This window comes from Coffea arabica, chromosome 8c (genome assembly GCF_036785885.1).
Source record: "Coffea arabica cultivar ET-39 chromosome 8c, Coffea Arabica ET-39 HiFi, whole genome shotgun sequence".
Taxonomy (NCBI): domain Eukaryota; kingdom Viridiplantae; phylum Streptophyta; class Magnoliopsida; order Gentianales; family Rubiaceae; genus Coffea; species Coffea arabica.
This window is the reverse complement of record NC_092325.1, coordinates 467952-487217: the sequence shown is the minus strand read 5'-3', so window position 1 is coordinate 487217 and position 19266 is coordinate 467952. Positions and strand designations below refer to the sequence as shown.

Here is a 19266-nt window from a genome sequence, read left to right as displayed (position 1 = left end):
TGACACATGAACGAAGGTTGGAGTTTAAATTCAAATTTCATATAACTGTCATTCTTGCAATGCTGACAGTGTATATACCGTCAGTATCAGTGTGTACAAGATTATCCTAATAAATTACCATTCAAAATGCAAAAGAAGTCGGTTTTTGTGTTCGAAATCATGACCTAATTTGCATTTTTAGGAAAAAAAAATGTCAATGTAGGTGATGCTAGATAAATTGTGCATTTTTTTTTTCTGAGAAGTCTATGAGTATAATATATTTCGTCGATGAGAGCTTTGTATGGTAGTAAAAATGATAAGCTAAAGGTCATAGGAACTAGAGATATTGGGTAATGCTTTTTATAATCATGAGATTAAAAGGTGGGGAAAAAAAATTGCTCCTAGTGAGATGATCAATTTCACAATCTTCCGAGTGAAATTGATAGGTGGGCTTTGGTAATTTGATTCAATTTTTCACCCATGTTTAGGCTAATGAGGTGTTTTTATGGTGTTTTTCAATTTTTTTTTACTGTAGTGTAGTGGTGTATATAAAAAACTTTTATTGTAAATAGTTAAGTGTTTTTGGAGGTGTTCTTGAGTAGATATTTTGAAATATTTTTAGAATGAAAAATTCTTTTGAGATTTTTTAAAAATTAAAAATATCACAACTCACCGCTGCCACCCGTCATTGCCACCACCTCCTCCCTCCTTTCTTCTCCTCCTTCCTCCCCTTCCCTTCAACTGGAGCCCTCTCCTCCTTCTTTCCCCCTTTTCTAGTCGCCGCCGGAGCTCCCTCTGGTCACGACTTCCACTTGTGACCAGACCTCAAATCCAGTCTAGAGGGAGCTCTAGTCGCGACAAAAAAGGGGAAGGCAGAGGAAGGGGCTCCCAATAGGGAGGAAAGAAAAGGAATCAAGAAAAAGGGATGAGGGACGGAGAGGAAGGAGACCGAAAGAGAGGAGAGAGGAGGAGGTGGTGGCATGTGGTGAGTGGTGGCGTCGAAAGAAGGAAGAGTGTATCAATTATTTATTTATTTAATTTTTTTAAGTGTATTTAATTGTATTTGAGATGTGTGTTTTTAGAGTTGCATTTGAAATTCTTTTCTGTAGATCCCACAAACAAAAATAGTTTTTCACAAAAATTCTCAATCCGTAGGATACGAATCTGAATGCTATAATGCATGAAAATCAACATTGCAGAGCCCATTAAACAGGAAAAGGGAAAAAAAAGAAGCTACTACTATTTTTGCCCTACTCCAGGGGAATGAGAGTTCTTGGAGAGTTTCCTTGTTGGCATTAAATCATTGCCTGATCACCTAGTTTGACCAGTCCAACTTCAGTCAGTTTTTTTGCTTGGGCTGCTTTGGACGCCCGCCATTTTACGCGATGAGGTCAAACAGAATAAAAATTCCACTCCTACACGCTCAATATTAATACTGTCTTTGGCAAACCAAGAATAATTAATGCCTTGAAAATGATTTGATTTCTGTTTTTTTTTTTTTTGTGTGTTTTGTGGGTGGATTACTTATAGAGAAGAGACTAGTAATGGTGCTACTACAGTTGTATTGCATGGGCCCGATTGAGCAAATAAATGAACAGCACTAGTACTGCGACCACCTGGCTTTCAACGCGGAAATTGAAAGACTTGTCTGATGTAGTAGTTGCCGATCGAGCACGCGTGAAATTATTTCCAGAAAATGGTTGAGAGACTTCATGAATTGATGAATTGGATGGAGTTAAATCAGCTTGATCATTTTGACCAACGTCTTTATCTCCTGCTCTTGATCTTGACATGAATTCCCTAGTCCCAATTACCATATGCAGGTGCAGGGCGGGCATGTTTGAATCTTTACGTCTATGTGAAAAATATCAAGCATCTTCATCAAATCCCCAAGCAAAAACAATCCTGATCCATGAGAAGTTTTATGTTGGTACGAAAAGTTCTGACAACTGCTAATAGTTGGTTTAGGACTAATACAAAAATTTCATGTGCATACATAATGTCTCCGCCTACTAATTCACACGTCAAGTGAGATCCACCTTAGCATATTAAATTAAACTAAGTGGGATGGGATGGGGATCTTTATATATATGAACATGGAACTAATGAATTTCATTAGTTCGAGAACAACTATTAGACATGTTTAGCAGTTGTTCTGGACGATATGAAATTCTCCCCTAGCCCATAGTTAAATGTATTTCTCATCCTCGTTGTTCTTAAATAGTTGTTCTAATGATGAAAAAGGAAAAAGGAGTGCTGCTCAATCTTGATGTTACTTTCCCTCATTTGCTGATTAAAGCCTAAATAAACCCTTGAAATCTTTAAGTATTTGACATAGTACTCTTAATATTGCACGTTCTGAAAACTCTTCTTGTATTTGTAAAAATAAGAAGGTTCTGTCATTTAAAAAAAAAAAAACCCTTGTTTGGATTGCTGTTTTTTACAAAAAAAAAAAAAATTCGTACGTTCTTAATGAACACGTTTTTAATTATCTATTAATTAGCAGAAAATTCTGCAACAACTAAGGCCCTGTCTCGTTTACTTGTACACTTAGTTAAGAGCTTCAATTATGTAAAACTTAAGTGTCGTTTTGTCATTGAAGCACTACTTGTTAACTGCTTCATTTTGTTAGGCTTTCGGAATCTTGAAATATTTTGGACTGAAAATGCTAAATCCGGTCCATTCACTGGTTCTTGACAGTGAGCTTTTGGCATCAAAAAATGCTTTTGGACTCAAAGTCCGTACACTGACGGCTCATGGAAAACAGCACAAAATAGCAAGTGGTCTCGCATAAAAAAGGGATTCTATTCATCTTGCTTGAATTGAGAGATTAATTGTTATTCTTCTAGAAGGAGGTTGAAGTGTGAAAGGGATAATTCTGACTGACTGATCTCACAGGTACAACTCCAGGAATTTTGAGTCTGCGCATGCTGTCGTTCTTGTTTACTCAAAGAAAGTAAGCACATTGGCAGGCATACATGATGTCATTCAGCTTTCACCGTGGCTTTTGTTGTCCCTGGGAATAGCACAAAATCAAACTTTCACAATCAAGAGCAAGAAATGGAAGTTCAAAAGTCATATCCAACAACAACATTTCCATTTCATCATCAACGTCTGTTCAGTATTTTCTTTACTTCTGCGCCACTTACAATCTGCTTGTGTCCATCTCTAGACTAGTCACTTTTGCCCTGCAATACAAACCATTTTGGTTCTTCAATTGCATGGCTTGGCTTCACTCTGATTACTGCTAGAGTTTCTCAATCACTACTACCATCCACGAGAGTTCATGCTCATGAATACTTTGGCGCCACGACTTCTTTTTTTTTTCATCCAACCATGGAATTCTTAAGAAGCTTGTTCTTTTTTTTTTTTTCTCTCTCTCTCTTTTTAGGCTAAAGCTGATCTCTGCCCAGCCAACCACTGACCCAAATGAAGGGTTTTTCCCAGTTCATCATCATTTCTTTTCTTCTCTCTTTTTTTTTTTTTTTTTAAAGTTGTTCCCTTTATATAGCTGGCTAGTTAGTCTAAAGTTCTCAATTGAGCACTTCAAAAACTTTATTGTATGCCTCGTACTATTGGATAGCGGTTGCTGTGAACAAGATTCTTGATCATTGGAACTTGCAAACCAAGTTGAATATGACTAGGATTGATCCCTGCACCAAGAATGCTACTTGGGCACCAGACGCAGCAAATCCCAGGATTGCTTGTGAATGTTCTGCCACTGTCTGCCATATAACTCAATTGTCAGTTCATCATCCACAATTTTTTTTTTAGTTTTATTCTTTAACGGAGACGTCTGATCCTCATATCATTTAGGAAAATTTATGCTCTGGATATTTCTGGCGAACTTCCTCAGCAACTTTTTCAGCTAAAAGAGCTCATGGACTTGTAAGTGATCATTAACCTATTTGGAAAATTTACTTCACTTCCTCCTGCATAGCCGCGAGACTTAGAAATGACACTGCATGTTCAATCGAGTGCAACATATTGTAGGAATTTGGGACTGAATGTACTCAGTGGTTCCATGCCAGCTGAAATTGGTCAATTGTCGAAGATGCAATGCTTGTTACTGTCGCTCAAACTGATGAGAACTTTCATATTCAAAGCAGATTAGTTTGAAATCTTGATTTGCATAAGAACTTCACTGGTCTGGTAGTTGGCATCCATGCAAGCATTTTCTTTTATTGCGACTCCTCTTTTCATCATACTTAATACAACTGAGCCTTAGAAGTATTTAGACCATTCCTTTTCTGTTATATCAGAAGTTTTAGCTCAAACAATTTCCATGGACTGTTACCAACAGAGCTGGGAAGATTAACTTCCTTAGGGCAACTGTAAGTGTTCTACAATAATTATAATAAAATATAAGGGAAAATAGTTCAAAACATCCCTCTCATTTTGCAAAATAACTTTTTTCGTCCCTCACTTTTAAAAATGTAATTTTACATTCCTTACAAATTTACGTTGGTCAAATTTGGTCCTTACTTAGGTTTTTGACTAGTTTTTTGTCGGAATTCACCACGTACCTTGCACGTGATCATATTTTAAGGGCAAAATTGTCAAATTAAATTTTATATAATTCGATTCATGATCCTTCACATTTCATAAAATAAATTTTTTCGTCCCTTACATTTCACAAATGAATTTTTTCATCCTTCACATTTTTCAAAATGAGTTTTTTCATCTTTTATTGATCATGTGTGTGAATAATTTTTTTTTAAATCCATGTATACATCTATTTGATTTCACTTGAATAGTACGAATAGTATGTGAAATTAAATAGAGATATATTACATACTATTCATACTGCTCAAGTGAAATCAAATAGATATATACACGGGTTTAAAAAAATTGTTAGTTTTTCACTTATATTCATTTTCTTTTATTCGAAATTTGAAAATAAAGAAGACATTTGATCCTAAATATTATCAAGTATTTATATCGAATTAAATTTAGATAGAAAAAGTAAACAAAAAGAAATAAGTGATTGGTACTTTCAAAATTTAAGACAATCACAAGGCAAGTAATTCAACTGTTGGTCTTAAATGTGTCGAGTAGAAATTTTAGATTTAAACTGAAATTTGTTAGCACAATTATAGAATTCGAGTTAGAACCCATTAATTAGATGATCTTATTATACAATTCAATAAATAAATTATTACAAAAAGAGAAAGGTCACAAATATTGAATAAATTCAAATGATGAAATCATATAAATATATACATGGGTTTCAAATAAAATTATTAGTTTTAAACCCCTATATATATCTATTGAATAGCATGTATATAACTACAATTAACATGTTTAGATGAAATTCGACAGAGATAAATTACATGTTATTCATACTGTTCAGGTAAAGACAAATAAACATATACGTGAATTTATAGAAAAAAAGCTATTCGTACACCTAATCAATGAGGGATGAAAAAATTCATTTTAGAAAATGCGAGAGATGGAAAATTTCATTTTTTGAAATGTGAGGAATAAAATAATTTATTTTGTATAGTGTTAGGGATAAAAAATTTATTTTGTGAAATATGAGGAATTATGAATCAGATTATGTAAAAATTTGATTTGATAATTTTGCTCTTAAAAAATAATATGCAAGTCATCTGGCAGATTCCGATAAAAAACTAGTCGTAAACCTAGGTAGGGACCAAATTTGGTCAATATGAATTTATAACGGACGTAAAATTATACTTTTAAAAGTGATAGATAAAAAAAAAAAATCTTATAAAATGTGAGATACGTTTTGATCGATTTTTCCTAAATATAAATACAAACATTGAATGCTCGTGCATTTGCCTCCTTGATCAACTAGGTACATTGATAGGGGTGGAGTAAGTGGACCCACTCCACAAGAACTCTCAAAGCTGAAGTCCCTTCGTACATTATATGACTGAACTTTAGCATCAGGCTAAGTCCTGAATAATGGAGGGAAAAAGTCAAAAGTCAAAGTCAACATGTCTTTTGCAACTTGCTGGTGGGCATCAGAAAACAGATTTACAGGAAAGCCCCCCTGAATTCCTGGAAAGTCTTGCAGCTCTCACCATGGTTTGCCGTCGGGTCGTGGTAGCATCGTGGTCTCAATTATTCCATATTCTTCATAATATATCGGTTGAATATCGAGTGATACACCTATTATAACATATAAAAATTTTCAAAAAAATCTTAAAAAATTACTAAATTTAGAAAATATCAAAAAAAGTACAATCTGAAAAAATATTCGAATCAACTCCGAGTTGATTTGGATATATGCCCAATACAATATATCACGGATTCGAATCGGCCAATATCGATTGAGTCAGAGCGAGTCGCCGCAGATATGGTAACATCCGTGATTCGAGATCGGTATCATACCAGTTCCTTCCGTTCCAATTATGACTCTGTCAATTCGTATCGGAATCGGCCGATACTGCTAACCATCACAGTCCTGTATGCTGTGGCATGTGTTTTCCCTTTCCATTTTAGTTCCTTTGGTTCACATTGAACTTTCCCCTTTTTCCTTCCTAAAATTGGGTCTCATGTTTTAGTGAATCTCTAGCTGATCAGTTTCCAATAACAGGAGGCTAGCTTGAAGGAAGGAACTAGTCTTGAATGTCAAATTCCAAGCAGCTTTGGTGCACTTACGAAACTGGAAGACTTGTAAGGAAGTCTAGTAGTTTAGTTTCCTCAAATGCAGTAGTTACTTTTCTACTCGCTTATATTTTAGTATCAAACGTGCACGAATTTTCATTAACACCTCCATTGATGATTATAAGTCAACTTCTTCACTGCTTTGTGACTATTCCACTTGATGATAGTTCCAATTATACATGCACACAAAAGTGTCCTAAGTCAGCTCTGCTAAGTTTGCTACTCTGCGTCAGGAATGTATGTTGTAGGCACTTCAATCAATGGCAACAGTTCCCATAACAGGTTAGCCTTTTAAACTTTTAATTAGCAAAGAACTCGGTTGTTTAATCAAGTTTTGCTTGTCAGAACTAAAATGAGCATTGATAATAAACTGAGATGCAACTCAATTGAGTCTTATCCTCACAGTGAGTAAAATATAACACGCTCTAGCTTCCTCAATCTCTTTTCCACTAATTTAGGTGATAATAATCCAAAATTGGTTCTTCCGATCGATGCAGGAAAATGACTGCAAAGCTGAATTGCCTTCAAGGCAATGCGAGGTGCGCTGACATAATATCTAGGCTCTAAACATTTCTTGGTCATTGAATTATACATAGTAACCGCAATAACGCGAGATTATAGGCCACGCCTAAAGGACTTTAACAACATTGCTAACCAAAGAAACTTCTCCATATATTATTGTTTGAATTATAGATTTGTTGCGTAAATTTAATTATGTTGTTGAAGCTTCATCCTCCATCAACTGTGGAGGCACAGAACAAGTTTCTGCAGCAGGAATAAAATTTGATGATGATTCAGAAGCGTTAGGAGCTGCCTCCTTGTACACAAGCCCCAGCACTGAATGGGCAGTCAGCAGCTCAGAAGCTTTCATTGCAAACCCGAACGGACCCCAAATTTGTAGCTCAAAGGGTTTCTCAAATCACAGGTACATTAGATTCTGAGCCACATAAAACAGCAAGGCTGTCAGCGAGTTCATTAAGATATGACGGCCTTGGACTGAAAAACGGAAAGTACAATGTCGAGATCCACTTTGCTGAGATGCAAATGGAAGATTCTCAATCCTGGAAAGGTCTTGGCCCTGGGAGACGCTTATTCGACATTTACGGCCAGGTACTCCAACTTTTCATGAAAAATATCAAGCAGCACATATTTTGATTAATTTCGTTGGAACAAACTAAGAGAATAAAACTTGTGTTCATTGGAAAAGGTTATGCCGTGAATTTTAATGTTGAAGATTTCCAATAGAGCAGTGGTTGAGACGTTCCAGGCAAATGTAACAAACACGGTGATGTACATACATTTGTACCGGGCAGGAAGAGGAACTTGCTGCATCCCTTTTCAAAGCACTTATGGTCCATTGGTTTCAGCCATCCACGTTACTCAAGGTTCTCATCAACAAGCTCAGCTCCTTTAATTCTCATTCAATCCTTTTCTAATTACAAAAGTCCCGATAATTAGTCAGAGTTCAATTGGTTTCATTTCTTTGCTAGCAGCATCTGATTCGATCGGTTCTTCAAGAAGTAACAACAAAAGCATTTTGTTGAGATAGCAGCTGGAACTGGAAGTGCAGCAGGGCTGTTGATAATTTTGTTCCACTTTCTACATGTAGCGGACTAAAGGAAGCACCAGCCCACATGCGAGTAAAAACTGACTCTCCAAGAAAAGAATAAAATTTGCAGGCAAAATAGCAGGCTCTTTGAGGGTGTTGCTTTCTGATTACTTTTGGACATTTTGAGAACAAAAGTTTCTTCTGGACACATAGATAGCTAGGAATCCTTACATAAATTTGTCATCAAGAAATTTTGAGGGATTAGTTGCTCGAAATATTAGACATCCAGTTTCCTTAGCCTGTGGGGCATCCATGGATTTTCTCCAGGAAAAAAAAACAAGTTTGGAAAACTGTAAATATAGATAAAATAAACATGAAGCTTCATGCTGTGTGAACTTTGGGTGCCAAATGTGAATGTAGGCCACTGGACAAATAGACCAAAAGTTCAGTATAAATAATGCACGGGAATTGGCCCAATTGGGATAGACCAAAACGTTTTACCAGGAAAACCCATAAAAGCAGAAAGACGATCACGGTGGGACTCGAACCCACAATCTCCCGCTCCGGAGGCGAGCGCCTTATCCATTAGGCCACGCGATCGAATGTGCGAGGCTTTGCGTACATCCGTATAATATTCTAGCTAGCAAAATGGCAGCTCAAGAGTCGCATAATCTGATTGAGACGCGCTCATTCTCTCTGTATCCAGCTCTCGCCGTCACTGCCAGCATTTGAAAGCTCAAATTATTTTTTGTCAGACGAAATAATTTTTAATCTGCTCTTACATCTAGTCTACCCCAAGAGAAGGAATAGACTCAAAGGAATCATGGAAAGACCTCCAAGTGGACTAAGTCGTCTTACATCTAGTCTACGCTAAAAGAAGGAATGGACTCAAAGGAATCGTAGCGAGTGGACGATGCCGTTTTCGAATCAGATCGATGCGCTACACATTAGCGGAAAAAATTCTAGAAGATCTTAAATAGAAATGTAAGGCGAAAATATTGTTAAATTGATTCTTATTGTTAAAGCCTAATGTAACAAGTGTATATACTTACTTGTATGATTCTTGTGTATAAGTGTACGGACCATTCATTCCAAAGTCCACACTCAAAAAAACCTTGTGGTAGTTCTATACTAATACCGGACAGTTCTCACTTCTCACAACATACTTTAGTAGTGGGGACAAATTAAGACGTAATTCACTGGTAGTGCATGTCATGTAGGATAGAATTATCCCATATCGTAGCAATAATTTACTCTCCGGTTTCCCACTTTTCTCCAGCACGGCGGCATGTATTTGTTTTTTCTTGTTTTCTATTGCGCAAAATGACCTACTGCTCTAGGATCCCATGCCAAAGCTATATCTCACAGTTTAGGTGGCTAATGGCTTAATGCAGCTCTAATCAACACTTTTTTTTTTTGTTGTTTTGTTTTGTTTTGTTTTTGTTGGGGGGAGGGGGGGCAGGGGAAGGAGGAGGAGAGGTGATAGTACTAAGAAGATAAACTTTGGACCTCACGTCATTTTAGCTTCACTTGCACACATTTCTTGATTTAGCTACATTTCAAGTTTTCTTGTTCAATTTTGTTAAAACAGATGCAGCGGAAAGAACAAGCAAGAACAAATTTGGAGGAAATCAGATTTTTATTAGGGTTCGGAACGTATCAGATATGTTGTCGAAGAAGATCTGATTAAGACATTTCAACATCCTTCCTTCTGGATGCTAGCGGTAGTAGTATTGATATGATCATTTGGAGTCATCTAATCCAACACTACATTATTGTTCGTTGAGGGGATATTTCGAAATGATATCGAGGGCCCTCGTTCTTCTAGCAGATTTCTATGGTGGCTGGCTACACCAAAATTTAGAAATCAGATGAAAAGTTCACGCAATTCTTGCAAACTTCGGAGGCAGTCAGTCAAATCTAAACTAGCAATCAAGAAGAAAAAAGAAAAAGTTTCCAGAAAACTGCCGTCCAGAAATGGAATAAAGAAATCCGCAAAGCGACGGTGGCTCTAGGGAAGGTGAAAATTGGATGACCAGCCCCCTCCTCTCCTCTGTGGCCTACAAATCTCCATTGCATGACATAACAAAAGGAAAGGGAAGGGAAGAAGGGTCCAACAGCAATTAAATCCGTTGACCTTTCATTGCTAGTTGCCAGTAGTATTAGGTAAAACAGAAGAAATTATAGCAGCAGGAGCAGAAGCAGAAGCAGGTGGCTCTTTCTTCCATCTGCAGACTTGGCGTTATGGTATTGGAGCTTTGAATCTACTTTTTTTTTTTTTTTGCTTTTAACTCGTTTACTTTGTTGCCCTTAATTCTGCTTAGGTATTAAGAGGACTTGACTCAGTAACACAAGAAATTAATGGACCCAAAAGTTTTTTAAAGTCCAAAAGGTGACAAAAGAATCACATTATACTGCTTCTTTTCAAGGGCAGCCACGCCACTACTTGTTCTTGAACATGGGGTTGTCAAGAAGAAAAAATAAACAGAGCATTTTATTATTGACAGGCTACTTTACAAAATTTCACTGGTAAAAATATTAAATCCCATAAATGACTTTGTAAAAGCTGTACCATCACTGTCCCGGCTCAATATTATGGGACCACTGGTGCTGTTGGTAATTTAGCAGTCTATTCCATTGATGGTTAGGTATCATCTTTCATTATGGATCCAAAGCTACATCTATTAATTTGTTTTTTTTTTTTCCTTCCGAAAACGATAACAATTGTGTAACTATTCTATTCTAGACTACAAGAAAGAGAGTCTAAAAAGACTTGTGTTTGAGACTAACATGTATATAAATCTTACTAGATCAAATGGGTGTTTTAGCATCATCATCCTTAGATTTTTTTCGCTGCAGGTGGGAGTTTGGGAGTTGAACCCCCACCTACAGCCCCCAAGGAGGGGGACTTAAGTCCCTCCTAATGCTAGGTACTCAAAATCCTCAACTTTACCAGTTTGTTCTGTATAGAAAATAGAGATTTTAGATATCTAATGCCAAAGATGGTAGAGTGCTTCTTCGTGAGGTGTTGTAAGTCAGTTTGTCATTAACATTAACGTTAAAAACCCTACTAAAGCATCATTCTCAACCCTCTGGATTGCAAGTTTTCAAAGAAAAATTGCTACGTTTTTCGCGAACATATTTTTTAATCACCCTTTTACCTAACATATATCAAATCGTCAAAAAAAATGCAATCCGAACAAGGCCTAAAAAGTGTCTTATGTACATGAAGAGGTCAAGGATTTGACCGTTGCCTCTCGTACTTGTCACTTTTATGGCCCCTTTTTCATAAATTAATAGCAGACATAATTAAGTGACGATCGATAAAAAAAAAAACAAAAAAATTTATCATTCTCATTTGTTTTCTTGTAGGGGGTGCACTAGGAAAGCAATAGTCTTTTGTAGGAATCCGGCCGCTACTCAAGCAGAATTCATTGTAGTCACTGTAGTTTGTACATCAACCAAGGATTCAATGGAGGAGTGAAAGTGATATCCACTCCACAGGGTTCAGAACCAATAAAATTATGGGAAGGTGATATTTAAAGTAGATCCATCATGTTTGCTGAATAAACATAGCACAACAACAAAAGAGAGATCCAAAGCCAAAGTCGAAGAAAAAAAAGAGATGCGTGCAAGAACCTCAGGTCAGATTTGCTATTAAGAGGGAAGCTTCAACTCTGTTTCGAGCCTTTCCCTGGTCATCATAATATTACTTATGTAGCAGAAGCATAAAGAAGTAGCAGCGTAGAACAAAAGTTTGGGTCCTGCAAAGATAGCGAAAGCCTTTAATCAGTGGTCTGTAGAATCCAATGGATTCTTTTCCCCGGACGGTATTCGTCAACCACAGGCCGACAATTACAGCATGCAAGCGATTAAGTATTCATCTATCTCTGCAGATTCAAGAAATGGTCCCCTCTTCATTGCATTTGACCTCTTACCCTTATTTCAGCATCTTTTTCCCCATCCAGTTGATGATTATGCACTATCATAATTAATTTGATGGGCTGCCAACTCACAGGCGATTTTCTAAACAGGTCAAAAGACGCGTCCTGAACGCCATCTTTGATGCATGCGTTCTGATTAAAGAGTATTTAAACGCTAAAATTTGATCAGGAGCTGAAATGTGCGTTTAAATTGGTTTTTTCTGGCAGCTTCATGTTTGGCTAATAAACAACTACTGATCCTGGACACGCTAAAAGTCAGCATCTCTCAAAGAAGCTTCGTGGAATAAACAGAAGGCCAGATTCGGTGCCTTCCATCTTTTCTGCTACATCCTCGTGTATGCATTAGTTTTTTTTCTTCCCTCCAGTAAATGTCGATCAAGGCATCTAATCAAGTCCACATCGAGAATCTCCTTTCTCGTTCTTGTATGCTTCATGACTCGGTAATATTGAAGGCAAACAAAAGGAAACCCCACAGGTCTTCCAAGCCTTGACAACAATCAAACGTACAGAGTCTTCCTAACCGCGTCCATAACCTATCAGGAGGAGTGCACCAGAAAGCATCCCTCCATGGTAAAACCAAGCATATCCACATTCATAATCCCCAAAAGGGAAAGGACAATCAAACTAAAAAAGAATTCAACTTTACTGTCGCCAACAATTGATGCGAACGAAGGCAGCAGTAATTACATACTCGTTTAAATCTCATATGTGAACCCATATTTTGAGAAGCAGCTATCCTTCAGCATAGGAAGCACTGCTTCACAATTGCAATAACTAATGATAATCAGACCAAATTCAAACCAGAGGCGCAGAAATATGCATTACGAGTAATCCATCAAAAGCTCGCATTTGTTGTTGCAATCTCTAGAGAGCAAGAAACCCACAGTAACAATTAGAACTTGACTTCATTAACCACCACGAACTATTGGAGACATAATTTACATCAAAAGAATGAAATCAGCATCACGTTAAAACAAGTGGTGTAATCACATGAACATAGAGTTGCCAAGAGTTTCCAAGTATTACAAAAACAGAGAGAGGTAACATATCAATCACAGAGCACTCCACATCAAAATCCTCCACCATTGTTAATTCCATTAAGGTTCAGTTTCCCCTCTTCCTCTGAGCCTTTCTACCCATTGGCATGAACAAATTACAAGAATAATTTCACATGAAATACAGTGAAAGGGGGGGAAAATTCTACAAGGAATAAAAGAAGAAAAAGAAATGAAGATGTAACTATAAACCAAAATGGATCAATCAAATTGGAGTATGGTAATACCCTGCAGGTGGTACTCCCATTCCATATGCAGGAGGCATTCCATAAGGCATCATTGGTGGTTGGCCCGGAGAGTAGTACCCCCCTGCGCTGATCTTAGACAAACTAGCTTGACCTTGCATGCCATCTCTAGCATATTGTTGCCATACCACTTGCTCCTGCACCAAAAGCCCCTGCTTCTTTTCCATATCTGCCATTTGGACATAAGGAGGAGGAGGAATGCACAAAGACGCAGCAAATGGATCTTGTCCAACTGTCTGGACTGTTCCATCAGGAGCAGGAAGCGCCAAGACTGGTGTCTTTCCAGGTGCAGGCAAAGCCACACTGCTCGCACTTCCACCACTTAAATGGGAAGAGCTCACTTGTTGCCTAACCATTCCTTGATCATACATCCCATTCAGCAACAAAGGATCGAGCCCACCACCCATTGCAGCCTTCTGTTTAGACAAATTGCTAGCTGTCTCCACCAAGGCCAACTCCCAGTCAGCCTTCCCACCCTCAACAGCCGGATTCTGCCAAGCAGAGGTTACCTCAGGTTGCCCATTCGCTGGGAAAGCTTCCCACGAGCCATTTCCATTATTAGCCACGGGTCCAGCAAACAAAGCCAATGCCAACTTATTCCCCTGATCATCAGCAGTCACCCCATCGTCCCTCAAATCCACCAAATCTCCAGCCACCTCTGGTACAACAGGCTTTGGAGGCTCGGGCTCGGCTGGTGGCGGCGGAGTGTAACTCTCTGGTGCCGGCAGCGCCTTAATCTCATTCATATCCGGTACCGGCTCCTCCTCCTTCTCCACGGGCTGAGGCTCCACTTTCCTCTCAGGACTCTTGGTCGCCTTCGCTCTATCTCTCACAAATTCCTCTAAAGTCTCCAACAACTTACCAGTAATCCTCTGAACTTCAGGATACTCAGATGACCTCGCTACACCAATATCCTTGCACCAATTGTAAAATCCAACCAGTTCATCAATCTGCTTGGCAGCACTAGTATAGGCATCAAACGCCTTAACACAATCCTGATACTCCATGTCGAAGAACTTGTCCAACAAAATAGCCAAAACCTCACAAATATCAGCATACAACTTGAAACTCTCCTTCACCATAGGATACAGTGCCACCATAATCATCCTCTCAGTCTTGGCCAAACCCGTCGGCCGACACGCCAAGAATCGATCCAAAAGCCTCTGCAGATGTCCCATCTTTCCAAAAATCCGCTCGGGCTTCATTTCCCTCAATGGGGTCACATCCTTCATCTCCTCTTTAGGCTCCCTGACATCCCCGGATGACCTCGACCTCCTCATCCCATAAACCGGCTCATCTCTAAACTCATTGTAATCATAATCATAGCCATAACCCCGACTGGGACCGGGGGGAGATCTATACCTGTCTTCTCCATGGGCAGATCCGCTCTGCTTCTTGTCATACACCATCATCTCCAGCCTCTGATCCAGATAAAACGCGTAAGTCCTGACAAAAGCGGAGTGATCCCACGAGCTAGAATGCGCCTCGTCGCGGAAATCAGACAAGTTCAACAGCCTAGTACCTCTCCTAGTAGCGTACATGATTTCTTGCTGGAAAATGGTGTCGCCGTCGTTGAGCAGGCGGTGAATGAGCATCAAACACTTGAGGGCCACAATCCAATCCCGGGTTTTTCCCAACCTTTTGGAAACCGCCGACACGCAAGCGTTGACGTAGCCTCGGGAAGAAGAGGTGAGATGGAGGATTTCTCGAATGTACTTCTCCCCAGCAGGGTCGTCGTCATGGCTAGTAGCTTTAACGATAGCAACTTCCAGCTCGGGGGCCATGTTGCTGGCAACTTTGGCGATTCCTATGCTAGTTTGGTCCTTCACTGCCCCGATCGCCTTCCGAATCGTACTGGGCGCCATGATCCGAAAGTTGAGAATCCCAAATTAAAAAGAAAAACTTATTGCTATCAAACGGGGGGGGGGGGGGGGGGGGGGGGGGGGGAAGAAAGGAAGGAAATGGGATGGCGATTCCAGGGGAAACCCAGAACAGATCTGGCTGAAATATAAGTGGGGGTTTTTGGGTTCGGAGTAATGGGTTTGGTGCCGTAATCTCTCCCTACTTTGTTCTAGATTAGCTGCGAGATTTGAGCTTCGGGAGTGGGGGTGGGGTGGGGAGGATTCTGATTTCTGAAACGGGAAAGGAAACTCGGGGAAAGGCCGGAAGGGAAAGAAGGGAAATAAATCAATCAATAATAATCATGGGAAGTGGTAGTGAAGGAAGATTGAGAGGTGGATTTAAATTAGTTGGGGGGGTTGGGATCCGGGAGAATTTGAGCCGCTGGATTTTGATCAAGCGATGGCAATAAGAGGATCGCGAGAGTGTCGGGCGGTGTCGGAAGTGCGCGAGTGCGTGTCTACTGAGACAGTGGAGGGGCGTTTTTAGGACAGCAAATGAGTTGGATTAGATGGGATTACAGGGAAGGGAGATTATTCGAAATATTACGTGGAATTTGAAATAATTATTTGGATAGGAGATTATTTACAATAATTACTATAATATTTTTTTATAATGTGATATTTGTGAGATAAAAAAATAATAAAAAATTATTATATTATTTTTTATAATACGATGTATGTCAGATAAAACAATAAATTAAAAAATATATTTTTTATGATGTAAACGAAATATTATTTAAAATAATTCAACAATCCAAACACACCCGGTCATTTATTCTCTCCATTTCTCATAATACATGTTTGGATGCAGGATCATTTTTCTTTATTTATTAAAAAGGGACGTGATCATTTAAATTTAAGTAATCTTAATATTTGCTAAAAAAAAATAATACCACGTACATGCCATGCATCTAAATATACACCCGCACACCGTAAGAATAAAAAATGGAGGAAAAATTCATCGACCGACGTGTCAAATCCTATAGATTATATTAGTAGTAGTTAGCAGCATCAAGTACAACAGCTGTCAGCGTAAGAAGTAAAGCGGCTCTTTACTGTTGTGGGTTGAGATGTTAATAATTAATCCTTCTTCTTGTTGTTACACCAAGCGTACGGTGATGGTGATTGAGACCTTTTTCTCTCTTTCCCTTTTTTTTTTTTTTTTTTTTTTTCCTTTCATTTTTGTTTTGGGTGATCTGGCTTTTTTTTTTTTTTTTTTTTTTCCTTTCATTTTTGTTTTGGGTGATCTGGCTTTTTTTTTTTTTTTTTTTTTTCCTTTCATTTTTGTTTTGGGTGATCTGGCTTTTTTTTTTTTTTTTTTTTTTGGGGATAAAGTAAATGATGATATACTTTAAGCTTTGCTTGGTGAGGTGTTCCACGTATAGAACTTGACAACTTTTGGAAGCACCAAAAAAATTGTACGTCCATTGTCAAACGCTTGCCTTCATCCAAATGGGCTCCAGGAGCCCTTATCCTACATCTAATTTCAAAGTTTTAACTAGCATATTATCGTCAAGACAGCATTTCTGTTTTTCTGCCATGACCACACACGCTGAAAGCTGGATTTCATGTCACATTTGTTTCAAAATGTCAAATTTTCTTACTATATATATGTGTGGGTGCGTGTGTGCCGGAAAATGTTGACAGAATTTCTGTCTAATAATACTTTACACTGGGAAAATTATACAGAACTAGATTCAATCAAGACAATTCTGTGTAATTCCCCGTTCAATAATTAGCTAGCTCCCAAAGATCCCTAGTCTGAGGGGTACTCCCCTCCAAGAAATAGTAGATACACAATGTAGCATTTACAATTCTCACATCACATGCAGATTTATTGTTGGGAAAATTGTTCAAAACATCAAAACATCCGTCACATTTTGTAAAATGATTTTTTTCGTCCCTCATTTTTAAAAGTATACTTTTGCGTCCCTTACAAATTTACATTTATCAAATTTGGTCCCTATCTTGATTTCCGATTAGTTTTTTGTTGGAATCCACCACGTGCCTTGCACGTGATCATTTTTTAAGGGTAAAATTATCAAATCAAAATTTACATAATTCGATCCATAGTCCCTCACATTTCATAAAATAACCTTTGTTGTCCCTCGCATTTCACAAACTGAATTTTTTAACCCTTCATAGTTTACAAAATAAATTTTTTCATCCCTCATTGATCATGTGTACGAATAACTTTTTTTTAAACTCATATATATATATATATATATATTTTTTTTATTTCACCTGAATAATACGAATAGCATATAATATATCTCTATTTGATTTTATCTGAATGTACTGTTTAGGTGAAATTAAATAGATATATACAGGAGTTTAAAAAAATTATTAGTTTTTCACTCATATTCATTTCCTTTTACTCAAACATTGAAAATAAAGAAGACATATAATGCTAAACATTATCAAATGTTTATATCGAATTAAATTTGGACAGAAAAAATAAACAAAAGAAAGTATGACAAAAAGAAGTAAGTGATTGGCATTTTCAAATTTTAAGATAATTACAAGGTAAGAAATTCAACTGTTGTAGCGAGTAAAAATTTCAGATTTAAATTGTAATTTTTTAAGATGACTATAGAATTCGAAATAAGACCAATTAATTAGATGACCTTATTACACAACTCAATAAATGAATTATTACCAAAAGAGAAATGTTACAAATATTGAAGAGATTCACATGGTAAAATCATATATATATATATATATATATATATATATATGGGTTTAGAACACAATTGTCAGATTTAAACCCATGTATATATCTATTGAATAGCACGTATATAATTACAATTAGTCTGTTTAGGTGAAATCAAATAGAGATATATTATATGCTATTCGTATTATTAAGGTGAAATCAAATAGATATATACATAGATTTAAAAAATTATTTATACACATGGTTAATGAGGGATGAAAAAATTCATTTTGTCAAATGTGAGGGATTAAAAAATTTATTTTGTAAAATGTGAGGGACGAAACAATTCATTTTGTAAAATGTAAGGGACTATAGATCAAATTATTTAAATTTTAATTTGATAATTTTACCCCTAAAAATGATCACGTGCAAGACATGTGATAAATTCAGGTCAAAAACTAGTCGAAAATCTAGATAGAGATCAAATTTGATCAATGTGAATTTGTAGGGGATGTAAAAATACACTTTTAAAAGTAAAAGACGAAAAAAGTCATCTTACAAAATATGAGGGATGTTTTGAACGATTTTCCCTTTATTGTTTGTTCTGAAATACAGCTTCCGTTCGAGCCTTCCACACGTAGACGCAGTATATAGCCGCACTCACTGCCAACCTGCGAAATTGATCAAGAAAAGAATTTGATCACTTCTAGAGGCACAGATCCAATCAAGCTCAGCAGACCATGAGTAAGCTTTCCTGTTTCTCCCAAGCCGTAGCAGCTACCTTGCACTCAAAAAGCAGGTCTTCCATGGATTCTTCTGCATTCAGACGAACCGCGTAGGTGTGCTGGAGAAGTCTAGCTAGCCGGGTCGAGGTCAAACACAAGATGAGTTCACCACTCACCAGTAAAATAGGAAATGATCGAGGCTAAATCACCCTGGGATCTCTCCGGTAGTTAAATCAATAGTTGTCTAGAATTATATTGAGTGATTTGAAGTACACACCTCTCAAATGAAAAAGAGGTTAGTATTTATCCCTGGCGGAGCTAGGGAGTCGAATGACAAATTCTATCGATAACTTAATTTTGTAAAATAAGATATGATGGCGATATCAGGAGTAAAGTTAAATTATACGACGATGACTATCACATCAATCATATTAATTACAAGTCAAATCATAGTGATGAACCAAGACTTTTGAGAACCTCGAATAAACAAGTCATTTCGAAATGGACTTTGACAAAGGCCGATTTGACCGAGGTATCCTTTGACTTAGGTTAATCGAGGTATCCTTCGAGTCGAGATGG

At 37.6% G+C, this 19266-nt stretch overlaps 1 protein-coding gene, 1 long non-coding RNA gene and 1 other non-coding gene across 3 annotated transcripts; 1 reads left to right on the top strand and 2 right to left on the bottom strand.

Annotated features, from left to right (window-relative positions):
* The first annotated feature begins 3110 nt into the window (after positions 1 to 3110).
* LOC113705679 (uncharacterized) lies at positions 3111 to 8481 on the top strand. Its single transcript, XR_003451967.2, has 5 exons — positions 3111 to 3722; positions 3796 to 3867; positions 5801 to 7725; positions 7823 to 8000; positions 8109 to 8481. It is a non-coding gene; the product is annotated as an uncharacterized lncRNA (long non-coding RNA).
* A 210-nt stretch (positions 8482 to 8691) lies between these two features.
* Positions 8692 to 8764, bottom strand: TRNAR-CCG (transfer RNA arginine (anticodon CCG)). The gene has a single exon. It is a non-coding gene; the product is annotated as a tRNA-Arg (tRNA).
* Positions 8765 to 13045: 4281 nt separating this feature from the next.
* LOC113706752 (putative clathrin assembly protein At2g25430) lies at positions 13046 to 15814 on the bottom strand. The gene has a single exon (XM_027228727.2). It carries the CDS (start codon positions 15271 to 15273, stop codon positions 13369 to 13371), a length of 1905 nt encoding a protein of 634 aa, XP_027084528.1. The 5' UTR covers positions 15274 to 15814; the 3' UTR covers positions 13046 to 13368.
* Between the last annotated feature and the right edge of the window lie 3452 nt (positions 15815 to 19266).